The sequence below is a fragment of the Carassius auratus genome, chromosome 7 (assembly GCF_003368295.1).
Source record: "Carassius auratus strain Wakin chromosome 7, ASM336829v1, whole genome shotgun sequence".
NCBI classification, from domain to species: domain Eukaryota; kingdom Metazoa; phylum Chordata; class Actinopteri; order Cypriniformes; family Cyprinidae; genus Carassius; species Carassius auratus.
Genome location: NC_039249.1, coordinates 26532070 through 26546097, shown reverse-complemented (window position 1 = coordinate 26546097; position 14028 = coordinate 26532070). Strand labels below are relative to the sequence as shown.

At 36.6% G+C, this 14028-nt stretch overlaps 1 protein-coding gene across 8 annotated transcripts in view; it reads right to left on the bottom strand.

Moving 5' to 3' along the window:
* The window catches only part of LOC113106355 (unconventional myosin-IXa-like), a 122398-nt gene that overhangs the window by 25724 nt on the left and 82646 nt on the right, over positions 1-14028 (bottom strand). For 7 of the 8 annotated variants that reach the window (XM_026268201.1, XM_026268203.1, XM_026268207.1 and 4 more), the window contains 5 exons: positions 11059-11180; positions 10185-10326; positions 8005-8200; positions 6403-6516; positions 4712-4778 (listed from right to left, as the gene is read on the bottom strand). In XM_026268201.1, coding sequence (XP_026123986.1) covers positions 4712-4778; positions 6403-6516; positions 8005-8200; positions 10185-10326; positions 11059-11180 — 641 coding nt within the window. The remainder of the gene's footprint in view (positions 1-4711; positions 4779-6402; positions 6517-8004; positions 8201-10184; positions 10327-11058; positions 11181-14028) is intronic. The other variant, XM_026268206.1, reaches the window with a different exon arrangement.

Here is a 14028-nt window from a genome sequence, read left to right as displayed (position 1 = left end):
GTTAATCCTTTTGATCTTTTATTAAAAAAATTCACAAAAATCTAACATTTCATTGGATAATAATAATTTTTAATGGGGAGAAATATCATTATGAAATAAACGTTTTTCTCTAATACATGTTGACCACAATTAATGGCACCCTTTTATTCTATACTTTTTGAAACCTTCATTTGACAGTTCAACAGCTCTAAATTTTTTCCTATAACTCCTGATGAGGTTAGGGAACACCTGACAAGAGATCAGAGACCATTCCTTCATCCAGAATCACTCCAGACCCTTTAGATCCCCAGCTCCATGTTGGTGCTTCTCCTCTTCAGTTCACTCCTCTCATTTTCTATAAGGTTCAGGTCAGAGGACTGGAATGGCTATAGCAGAAGCTTGTTTTGTGCCCAGTGACCCATTTTTGTGTTGTTTTTGAGGTTTGTGTTTGGATTATTATACGGCTGGGAGATCTAAACATGGCCTAGTTTAAGATTTCTAACAGAGTCAGTCACTTTTTTTTATCTGTTAGTATTTGATAGAATCAAAGATCCAATTTGTCTGAACATGATGTCCAGGACCTCCAGCAGAAATATAGGCCCAAAACATCAAAAATACAGCAGTATATGTCATTGTCCACATGGGGTTACTTTTTATCCATGTGTTCACAAAACCCATCTTGAGTATTTGCTGCTAAAAAGCTATTTTTTGTTTTTGTTTCATCTGTCCATAGAAGCCAGTCCCATTTGAAGTTCCAATCATGTCTGATAACTGAATATGCTGGAATTTGTTTTTGGATCAGCTAGGATCAGCTTTTTCTTGAAATCCTGCCAAAACAACATGTGGAGATGTAGGTACCGTTTGTCCACCGTTTGTCAATGCTGTTTCATGTATTCAGAGTTGTTCACAGTATTAAAGAGTAGGATTCTTATGCTAAACATGGCCAAAGTTTTAAAAAATAATTTAGAAGAATGACTGAGAATTTTGTGCCGAAAACCTTACTTCCGGATTGGTTTTGGCTGTTTTTTTACAGGAGATCGTCGGCAGCGCTGCATACAGGCCTATGAGTAGTGAGTGATTTTTATTCTAGCGGTTAATCCAATAAGCAGTCCGAGGAAAGCTTTGAGTGAAAACTTCTCAGCCAATCAGACATGTGGACTCTTCATTGTCACCAGCAAGTGATCCACTGAAATGAATGATGTTGGCGGAAGTCTTATTTAGACGGTGGGGGGGGGGGGGTCTTATTGTAACTGGCCCATCCAGTTTTCTGGAGGCCCACCTACAATAAAAATCCTAGTGGCTGCATAGGATTTGTTCGAAAATGTCTCCAAATAACTGTGTTTTTAGATGTGAGGGAAAGTTTACCATGTTCAACTTTCTCTAAAAAACCCAGCGTTACATGAACAGTGGATGCAATTTGTTTTTCCAGGACAGCAATGGAGTGTAGCAAGTGCGTTCTGGTCTTTTCTGATGAATGTTTTATAAACAAGGCCGAAGTCAACGGTGGATCTGCACATCATTTGCTATTAAAACATGGACAGCCCCTGTGATAAATGACCCCATTTGTTTAAGTACAATTGCATCAGATTTCTGTCTTTTGTTGGAAATCCGCACATAAGTGAATATATGTTAATGGCAACAACACGAAACATCAGTATTATAGCTCCGCCCATGACACACCTCCAGGAGCTCTGCTTTTTCCGGAGAGAATCAAAAGCTGTATTTTTCTTTTATAAATATGATAAAACTAAAAACTAAAACTAGACTTTCTGGATATATGAAGGATGCAGTACTACTCTATAGGTACTCAAGATTAACATGAGATTAGGTGAAACTCTATATTGTTATGTACCCTTTAAGGTTTTCTGACCCTGAGACTCAACTATTTTCTGCAGTTCTCCTGCTGTGTCTTTTGAGAGTCTTTAGCTACTCAACTCTCCTTCTAACCGTGCATTAGGACGATATATACACATTTCCTCTTCCAGGCAGTTTCCTAACATTTTCTGTTGATTGGAAATTCTTAATTATTGCCCTGATGGTGGAAATGTGAATTTTCACTTTTCTTAAAGCCACTTCACTAATTTAAGAAGCTTAATTATCTTTTGCTGCACATCAGAAATATATACTTTGGATTTTCTCATTGTGATGGATGATTAAGGGGATTTGGTGCTCTGTTTTCCCTCCTATTTATATTTCTGTGAAACAGGAAGCCATGGCTGGATAATTTCATGTTCATAATCACCCTGGAGTGCTCAAAATACTGAATATGAATGGGAATATAATTCAGAAATATTTTACTCAAAATAAATTCTAGGGGTGCCAATAATTGTGTCCAACGTGTATTTGAGAAAAAAAAAACATTCATTTCATAATGATATTTCCCCCCATTTTAAATTCTTAATATCCAATGGAAGTTTAGATTTTTGTTATTTTTTGAATAAAAGATCAAAAGGATTAACAATGCAGATTAATTTTTAGAGCCTCCTTTGATCATATTTACCAAGGGTGCCGATATTTTTGGCCATGACTAGTCTGTATGTGTCTGAAGTTTTTTTTTTAAAGCAAATATTATAGCCTGCCTCCACTGACCAGTATGTAAGACTTGACATTTAAATATATATACACATAAGACATTCAATTTATGTAAACATGTAACATGGCACTGTTCATGTTTGCAAGGTATTTTGGAATCCAATTCATAATATATTCAGATTCAGCTGTTTACAAGTTTGTTTTTCCCTGCTGATAAAATTATTTCAGGTCCCTTACAATTTGATCAAAGTTTTGTTCATTTCAATCTCATTCGAACTGATTAAACTGTTTACATGAAGGCTTTTCGGTTCAGTTGAGCCATCAGTCCGATTAGACACGGTTTGGGAGCATGTAAAAACAACTACTGTGGCTTATCTGCTCATGTACTGTAAATTAGATTTTGAGGTAGTCAAGTTTGTATAAACAACCATTTTATAATTCATAGATGTTAAAGGAACCATTCAACATAATTATTTAGTCTTTATAGTGCTTCAGCAGAAATATTATCAGTGTGAAAGCTAAATATAAGTATGCACCACAGACACAATGCGTCTCAACACTGACCATACAGGGATGGGGTGGGGGCGGGTCAGTAAATGTCCACGAGCTGGGACTCAAACTTGGGATTCCCAAAGCGCAGTGGTGCTATATGTTGGTGCGCTTTTGGATAATTTTATATACATTTCAAATGCAAGTTTTTATTTGAATGCTGATTATTAAATACATTGCCAATCAATTTTCCATCTGTTTCACATCTACAATTATTTAAAAGTATTAGAAAAATGTGAAAAGAAAATGGGAAAATGTGAGTTTTGGCCATTTGCAATCCATATTAAGCACCCACGGCAATATTTTAATCATTAAACAGTGCGACAAACCTCGCAAAAAAAACTTAAAGTGCCATAATATATTTAAAACAGTAATATTAAAAGATCAAATTCAGTAATCACTATATTAATGATGTATAGTTTACATAGGCAAACAGATGAGGTCGGAATATGAACACAATCAGTCAATGGTTCAGCGTTTTCCTTGGGAAAGGAATGGGAAACCATTTAATGTGAAACTTTGTACATTGCGTTTATATTCTGGGTTCATATGCTTGCATCAATAAGGTGTCTACTGAATTTCACCTTTTAATATCTGTGTTTCATTACATTAATACTTAATGCAAACTGCGTATTAATAACTGGCGGTCAGTGGATTAAAGCTTTGTTTTGCCTGCCAGGTGGGCGTTCCTATGAGTGTGTGACATCATGTGAAAACTTGCACAGTTTCTAGGTATAAAACTCACTGGGAAAAATCTGTCAAATAAACCAAACGTTAACCAAAAAAAAAAAAAAAAAGAGGAGGGGGGACAGTACTTTTATGACAATATTCTGTGTACAGGAGGGTCAATGAAGCATGTGGTTGTGGACTGTGGAGAGTAATTACCCATCAGCCCAGGGCCTGTCCTCCAAATGAGCAAATAACTCCAGTCTTACATCACACAGGAAGCAGCTGCTCTTTCCTGGTGTTTAATGGTCACATAAAAACCCCAAAAGTGTGTGGGGTTGCAAAACAGATTAGGGGGACTTTACAGTGCAACAAAAGCACTGTTGTGAGCTCGGCTCTTGCCACTTGTTCTGGATATCAAGACTAATCTCAGTGCCATGCAGTCATTAACAAAGCATGAATCCGAGAACGCTGTGGGTCGTCCTCCGGGTATCTGTGGAGTCACTCCTCTAACTCTACACCCACACAGAGACCTTAACAAGCCGTGTGAATACTGACCAGGGGCTCATCGGACACACTTCATTTCCCCCTCCATACAACAACAAAAAAGTGTCAGAGAATTTCAGCTGCTTACAATAGAAAAAAATAATATGCAGGTTCTCTAGGAAAATATTATCAGTGCGCTAGCAGAACGTCATGCTGATCTCATCAAAGTGCTTGTGGAATGAGATATGTCATACACACCTCCACTGGAATTATTATTATAAGGGATATAAGCTGCACTGTACTGTAAAATTTGTAGAAGTTACACATCTTATTAATCCCAAAATCTGCATCCACTTAAATATACTACACATATATATAGTCATTAGAGAATAATAAACATTATATCTTCCAAATGTTAGATTTAGACATTTTTCATGTCCAGTGTATCTGTAAGTGGTTACAGGACAGGACGGTGGTCATATGCGAGATGTGTTCTCACCGCTGATTGAGTGTGTTGCTTCCCTGCAGATCAGACAGTGGAGTGCGAGGATTCCTCCTGTTCACACCTGAAACAGAGAACACAACACCTATACAACCAGACTGCCCCAAGACACATGGGTAATATGGAAATTAATGAAAGTTTATGAGATGAATGTTTAATGGTTCTCATAAGTATAAAGCTGGTGATAAATGGGGCAAATTTTGACCAACAACTTTTTTTAAGCAATGTTGCTTGGGCACTTTTCCATTGACAATGGGTAGCAAATTTCAGTCTGGATACTTTAGATCAGGGACACTGAGTCTCACTTGGTTGCCTGTTGATGGCAACATTGCTCAAAAGTTGCCCAATGTATCATCAGCCTAACAGGATGTGATGTACATTTATTCACTGCTGTTGATGAAATGAAACATTTAACCATTCAATTAGAAGTGAATTACTTGAAACATGCTTATGTGAATCAGTGACATACGACACACATACCCACGGTTTCTAGGTTCATACATCCACATATAAAAACACATGTAGACTTTTATTGTAGCACAACTAAAGCTGGGTGATATATTGAAAATATACCATATATTTGCAATATTAATAATAGTCATGTTATTTATTTATTTTAACTTATCAAGTTTCATTAAAACTTCCTTAAATTTCCTTAAACGATAGTTCAAAAATGAAAATGTGCTTAATATTTGCTCAACCTTAGGACATCCAAGAAATAGACGAGGTTGCTCCATAAGAACAGATTATGGACCATGGACTTTTTGTCCAGAAGCGACAGTTTATAGATAGTGTAGAGTTGTGTGGATTACTTGTGGACTATTGTTATGTTTTTATCAGCTTTTCAAAGCTTATCAACTCCCATTCTGATGGAGCCCATTCACTTTAATGACCAAGTGATGTAATGCTATATTTCTCGAAATATTTCTCAGAATATTTATTCTTTTAAAAATTAATTTGTCAATTTTAAGTTAAATAAAATTTATATTGGCACTTACACATTCATACAAAAATATAAACCTAACCTAAAATAACTAAAACACCTAAAATATAAACTTAATACACACACATACATATATATTTCAATCACTCATTTTGAGATCTACAGTTTTTTTTTTTCTCAATTATATCACCCAGCTCTAACTACAATAAATGAATTATTAGGGAAAGTTTCTAACAGGTAGGAACCATACATCTTTTTTTCTTTTCTTTTTCCTGTGTTTTTGTGTGTATAGTCTGCAATCTGAGCTACCTCCATCAAGCAGACCTATTGTGAGCCCGCTGTCCTCGGAGGTAAAGAAAAACGAGTGTGTACTCTGAGCTGGAGCGGTGCTGGGGCGCGAGTGCTCAGAAGAGGGGCTCCAGTGAGGGGACAGTGGTGGGCTGCCCGAGAAGCATGCATGCTGGACTGAACCCATACAGAGGGCTGTTAGTGAAAGACAGGTGCCCAAACTGACATCATGCAGGAAAGCAAGACAGGTGCAAGACAGGTGCAAGACGGATGGGCAGAGACATGAGGGCAAGTCTTGCCAGTTTCAGTTCTGAATCAAATCAATGGTTCTGTTATATATGTGTATCTGAAGAGGTATGTAATAATATAGCCGTAACAGCACAATTTAACAGGGTCCTCATGTCTTGGCCCGGGGTGCATGAAGTGAGGAGACAAGATGATGGAAAGGCAGCCTTACTGTATTTCTCCTCTTTGCACCTCTGCAGGATCTCTAAGCTTCTCTGATGCACAGGGTGATGCAGATAACTAAAGCTATCCACACTTTTCACAACTGGAGCAGCAGCGTCATGCCCTTAGGAAGCCAAAAAACAAACACAAACAAGAAAGAAAGAAGAAAGAGAAAAGACAGATTAAATAGGGAGAAATAAGATGTGCTTGTCTATGCGAAGCTAAATGTTGACTATCAGCATAAAGTCTGGTACACATGACATGGATTGAAAATGAATGTGATTTTTGGCGTTCACACTTAAAAATCAGATTTGGGCCACATTGAAATGCAGTGAATGTGATCTATATGAAGGGCAACCCATAAGGCAGTGGGCAGCACTTACGGTTTAAACTAGATTGCTGAAACACCACTCTATGTGAGGTTTCAAAGCATTGATATAAAACTGTTGCAATGAAAGAAAGGCATATAGATACTGAAGAACTAGAGAGCAGGGCAATAGAAAACAAGCAAGAGGAGCTGGGCTAACATGGCATGGTTCACTAAATAGCATGTGTGTATGTTGTCATACATTATATAATATTTCAAGTCATGATGTCTAACTACTTTTTTACATAAAAGAAAAGACTGTTATACAGCTTAATGTGGCAAAACATATAGCCCCCCCTGAAAAATACTTGTTAATGGAAATATACTGTACAAAATCTCAGATACCCAGACGGGTAGTCGTTTGGAATGCCTGACCCAAAAAACAAAACAAAACAGTTGCTGCAATCACAATAATCACTCAAATAAGATCAAAATAAAAATGTATACACTACAGTACACTCCAAAAGTTTGAGGGAAGTAAGATTTTTTTTTATTATAGTTTTTTTTTTTTCAACAGTCACTCAATAAATGGATCAAAAGTGACAGTAAATACTTTTATAAAGGTTTCTATTTCAAATAAATATAAATTACTATTCATCATAAGAAATGTTTTCTGTGCACAAAATTAATATCACATAACACTCGAAGATTGGAGCAATGGCTGCTAGATAGACAGTGTATAATTATTTTCAATTGTAATAATATTTTACAATAATACTGTTTACCTCAATCTTTAAAACAACACACACACACATATATTTCTCTTTCTCAAATTAAAATTTTAGAAGAAAAATTTTTTTAACGCTCTTTAAAAAACTGCCTCCAAAATGTTGAATTCATTACAGTACTTAAAGAAAAAGTGCGTTACAATATGCTACAGCATGATATTCTGTGTTAGCTTAGCAGGCTAATTGTTTTGCATACAATACTAATGTTAGCTAATTATGAAAATGATAGTTTACTTAGACCAGCTGCAGTTTCATGTATTTAATGCAACATAATTTAATATAAAACACTTTAACCTAAGGAGTTTGATGGTTAGAACTAAACTGATTAAGATCAACTTGTTTTATTTGTAGTGAGGCACACAACAGAACCCCAAAAGCAGTATTTTAGCCAATAGAATCATTTATTGATCCAAAAGGGGTCTTGGATTTGGCACAATAAGAAAATATAGAATCCGTCATACAAACTACAAGCATGTGATCAGAAAAAAAGTGCAGATAACCATTTCATTTGACTCACCGCTGCGTTTCTCCACATGTCTCTTCCCAGCGTCCCTGAAGGCTACCATGGCTCTGAAATAGGCTCTGAGTACAGCCCAGCGGAAGGTGGCCACTGGATGGATACCGATCAGACCACAGATGAAGGCGTTCTTACTGCTCTTGAGAAGCGCGACAATGTCCGGCCGCATGTGGTCCGTGTTCTTCTCTCTGAAGTCCTGGGACAGCAAGTCATACAGACAGTCAGATAACTGTGCTGTTATTACATCTAACTCTATTAGGAAACAATACAAGCTCATCGACTCAATAAAGCCAATAAAACTGCAGAGATGAGGCCTGCAGAGATCTATTATGTAATGCATAAACAGAGGCTTTATATTGTAAATAAGAAGATCAGCTACTCAAGACTATCAAACTCTGCCAAACTTAAGCCGGGTGTACACCATGTAATCTGTTTCTGTCTTTTATGATTGTTGCTTGTCAAATTGTATGTTATGACTTGGATAAAAGCCTATGCAGAAGCCAGAATTTAAGACAGAATTTTTGATTTTAGCAAAGTATTCAGTCATGGTTGGAAAACCCAAGCAAATCTTTGTTATTGTTGCCAAAAAGACTTTTATATATACAAAAAATGTTTTTTGAAAAATGAGTGTGATGTTCCTGATCTTTCAGTGTACTAAAGGATCAAATTGCCGACCTTGATTTGTTAACGTAAAACAGACCAGAGGGCCAGCCCACCAGATTTCACACAGTTACTCATTACTGTCAGGTTTATGGTGTCATGAGCAACAAACTGAGAGTTACTCACTATATACTATAAATATAGTCATGTGACAAAGACTCCTTACAATTAGTGTTGTAGAGGTCACAGCAAACCGCTATCAACTACAATATGTACAACCAGTGACAAAAGACAGAATTGTGACTGCATTTTTGGTAGAATATACAGTACATATACACACACACACACACACACAGGTGCTGGTCACATAAAAAGTTGATTTCAATAATTCCTTTCAAAAAGTGAAACTTGTATATAATATTCATTCATTAAATACAGACTGATATATTTCAAATGTTTATTTTTTTTTCATTTTGATGATTATAACTGACAACTAAGAAAAATCCCAAATTCAGTATCTCAGATAATTAGAATATTGTGAAAAGGTTCAATATTGAAGACATCTGGTGCCACACTCTAATCAGCTAATTAACCCAAAACACCTGCAAAGCCTTTAAATGATCTCAGTCTAGTTCTGTATGCTACACAATCATGGGGAAGACTGCTGACTTGACAGTTGTCCAGAAGAAGACCATTGACACCTTGCACAAGGAGGGCAAGACACAAAAGGTCATTGCAAAAGAGGCTGGCTGTTCACAGAGCTCTGTGTCCAAGCACATTAATAGAGAGACAAAGGGAAGGAAAAGATGTGATAGAAAAAAAAAGTGTACAAGCAATAGGGATAAACGCACCCAGGAGAGGATTGTGAAACAAAACCCATTCAAAAATGTGGGGGAGATTCGCAAAGAATGGACTGCAGCTGGAGTCAGTGCTTCAAGAACCACTACACACAGACGTATGTAATACATGGATTTCAGCTGTCACATTCCTTGTTTCAACCCACTATCAGACCAACCTGGGCTCTCATAACACCTGAGCAGTGCCACAGACTGATCGACTCCATGCCACGCTGCATTGCAGCAGTAATTCAGGCAAAAGGAGCCGGTAATTCAGTTGGCCAAGATTTCTAAAAATCCTTTCTTTATATAAGTCTTAAGTTATATTTGAATTTCCTGAGATACTGAATTTGCTATTTTCCTCAGTTGTCAGTTATAATGATCAAAATTAAAATAAACATTTAAAATATATCAGTCTGTGTGTAATGAATGAATATAATATACAAGTTTCACGTTTTGAATGGAATTAGTGAAATAAATCAAGTTTTTGATGATATTCTGATTATATGACCGGCACCTGAATGGATGGATGGATGGATGGATGGATGGAGAGAGAGACAGACAGAGACAGACAGATAGATACTGTTTTATAGTTTTTACACACATTGCTAGTGCTTGTTTATGGTTTACAATATGTTAATTTTATGAACTATTTGACCTACAAGTCAGACATTGTTTTTGTAATTATGATATATAAATCCTAAAACCCAAAGAGGTTTTTGTGTAGCTGCAAAAAGCACCGACCTTCACTCCATATTTGACTTTCCCTGCATAGTGTTTAATGATGAAGGCCGGCTCCATAACTGCAGGAAACTCAATATAGCGGTTTCCCTCATGTTGCCTCTTGAACTTGTCCAGAAGGGTCTGATTGGTGGCCTGTGGAAAGCTGTAATACAGGATGAAGAGAGTGCATTAGAAGGGCCATTATACAATATATATTGAATTTAGTGAAAGTGCTTCTCAGGATATCACTTTCTTTACTTTTATTTCTTAGGTTTAGTTTTCTTTATTTCATTATATATACAGTATATATAAGTTTAATTTTATGTTTTAATGGGGCAAAATAAAATTTCATTTTTATTTAAAAAAGTTTTAATTAAATTGTTTATATTCCTTATAAATTATAAAAAAGCTGATGAGAACCAAGTGCCAAAACCAGAAAGTGGTCATCTAGGGAGCATGTCCGAGTTACTGGAGATAAGTATATTATAAACCTGTGCTGTTCCTCTGGCCTTGAGAAGAACTAGAGCTGCTGCCAAAACTTCAGCAGAAAAGCAACACAGCCACAGGAAGAGGAAGAATGAGACATTAGAGATTTGAGCTATGAAAAACACTGATGTGGAGATTCAGGTTTCCAGCTATTTTAAGCAGAGGGAACCTTACCCTTCTTTTGTGTGTGTGTGTTGTACATCAGATGTGTGTTGTAAATCAGATGTACATCAGATTTATTATTAGTTGTATTAAATTCACAGGTAAACCCCTCTAGTACAGTTCATATCTACTGTACATGCAGAAATTCCATGTTGTTCTAACTATCAATAAATGATATGGTACTTGTATCAGTTTGGTTTCACACTCTCATTCCTTTATTTGTGTGCAGAGAAAAAGGCAGACATACTTGCATTCCTCATCCAGTAGATGGAGCAGTGCTGTGGGCTTCTTGCTGATGAGGTTAATGCAACCAGTGTTATCGATGTAATCAATGTTGTGCCAAGCAATGTCTTCTGATCTATACTCTTCCTACAAGAACAAAATCAACATTAACAATCAATATTCATGAGAAATTAAAGATTCTGGCAATTACACGGTTCCTTTGATGTTCCTTTTACATACTCGTACAAATATGTTCCAGAATGTTTATCGGTACCTGAATATTTCATAGTAACATGAGATGTGTGCATAACGTACACCTGAACATCTAACAAAACCTGTTATAACTACACGGGTAATTCTTTCCTTTTTGGACTGCGGCCAGAACAACAAAACAACAGGCCTGCAAAGTGTTTTCATGTTCCTCTAGAGGAGACTTCCTTTTGCCGGCCTGAGGTTTTGTGGTCTTTGCGGTTTAATAATATGAAAGACATTCTTAACATTGTGTTGCTTTTTTCTCCTCAAATGCTTCCTTGGATCGCTGGGAAAATAAATGAAACAATAAAGGATATAATCCCAGCAGGGTTTCATACAATCAGTTGAATCTCTCTCCTATTTGCCCATTAAAAGGCAAAAGTATCAAATCAGCAGAACAAAGCAGATAATCTCCACTTATCATTCAACTTCCTATGTAAGGAAGAGGAAAAAAAGAGGGGATTAGGTTTACAAGAAACCTTTTCACTATAGATTTTTCATCATGATAATATGATATATAATACTATTGTTCATGGAAACAAAGTTTGATAAAAGATTGATGTTTTTTTTTGTCCATGAGAGATAAAAGAAAATGTTTAAGCTTATGAATGTCAGTTCATAATGATAACCATAGCAAAAGACATAGAAAACAAACAGTGCTGCCAAAATCTAACGCTTTTATGGGTTATGCAGTTATGGGTTTGTTCAAAGCCTCAACTCAAAGTATGAGTAATAATAACAGTGTTCTTGTACTAATAATGTGACCTTCATCTGAAGCACTCTGAAACTTTGAAGCAACCACATGCACTCTATTTGGCTGATAAGGGAAATGCACTCAAATAGCCTTCAAATCAAATAAAACACATTTACAGCGTCTCCATAAATGGTGCAATGAAAAAAAAGCCCATTAATGGACTAATGAAAGCACGTGTGGTGTTGCATGACTCCAGCATGGCTGTATTTATGGACATCAGATGGTAAGTATGCAGGAGGGACTTTCTGCTTCCCTGCCACAATTTCATAATCTAACACTAACCTGCTTCTACTAGTAAAACTGCAACTGTAGCTTTCAATTATGGAACTCAGTTAGGGTAAACAATCTTAAAGGGACAGTTCACCCAAAAATGAAAATTCTGTCATTAATTACTCACCCTCATATTGTTCCTCACAATATACGTTGCTATGTTTCTGGACGTTGATTGTGGTAGTACCCCTGCTGTCTATAGGAGGGTCAGAGAGCTCTCGAGATGCATCAAAAATATCTTTATTTGTTGTTCCAAAGGTCTTATGTGTTTGGAACAAGATGAAGGTGAGTAATTAATGTCAGAATTTTCAAATTATTGGGTGAACTAACCCTTTAACTAATGCAACGAAATTAGCCAACTTGAAGTTTTTTTCAGTCAAACATTAACTAATGCTCATAATCTGTGAATCTGTCACATTCCATGTTTTGTGTAGATAACCTGGGTATGGTCTATATTAAACATTCAGTGTAACCACACAACATGCTTGGCAATCCACTCAGGATGTGAACTCATTCCTGACATCTGAATCCAAGAGTTTCCAACTCTTAGAGCAATTAAAGCGTGGAATTTGGCAGACGAAACTAAATTCCTGCACTTTTATCAAGGAACAAACAGAAAAACTGTTGTGGCAATACTCACTAGACTCGATCGAATCCAATAAAAAAATCCATTAATAAGAACATCAAAATTACCCAGAATTCTCAATACGAGTTCAGCTTGTACTAGTCATTACTGTTCCCATTTACCATTTAGCAAGGCATGATTTAAACACATTTTTGAACCAATCACTTGAGCCATAAATGCCACACGTCTAATCACGGACTTAAAATTTACATCATGACAACATTGATTGGCTGATGGCACCAAAAAATAATGCTATCTTTAATCATGGGAAGACCAGCGAGAAGAAAGCTACCTTGAAACTCCTAAAACAGCCAGTGTTGCCAAGTCTGCGGGTTTCCCATGGAATTGGGCTACTTTAACACTGTTGCTCCAGGTTGTTTTTTATGTCCGCAGATTAAAGCGACTCCAATAACGTGATATTTATCCCCTGGAATGTTAACTCTATCAAGGGAACCCCACCAAATAACATGTATTTCATTTTTTTTACTGGAGACCCTCTCGAAACACGATTGGGCTAGTTTTAGGCCCTCTTTTGAGTAGCGATTGAGTGGGTTTTCTTGTTAAAACCTGGCAACCCTGAAAACCGGTATATTATGAAGTAAAGCAGATAAGCAAATTTGACTTTGCTCAGAGGGATCATTTGCCAACATAAGCAGAAATAGAGTGCTAAGCCCACAAGTGATAGACTATTATTTGCACATCTGCATAAAGCAACACTTCCTATGACAGTGTGTGATTTGTGTGGATAAATGTACCTAGTCAAAGTGAGTTTATCAAATCTGGAAACGGGACTGACTAGAAACTTAAACAAACCCTCTTTGAGCAAACATATACTTTGAGGTGCGTCACAAAGGCACAGCTTTGACAGGCTGTCATTACCGTGATTGGTCGCCTCTTTAGTCATCCCAAGAGAATGGCCTCATTGAGAAAACACATTATTACAGAAACACAATTCTTTGTCTGAGGTTGGAGTAAAGCAACCTTTTTTATTGTCTAATTATCAAACGGTTTATTTTGTGTGAAACATTATTACTATTAATGACAGTCTACCTCACATGATCACACAGCCAAAGGCATTCATCAACCCAACCCAT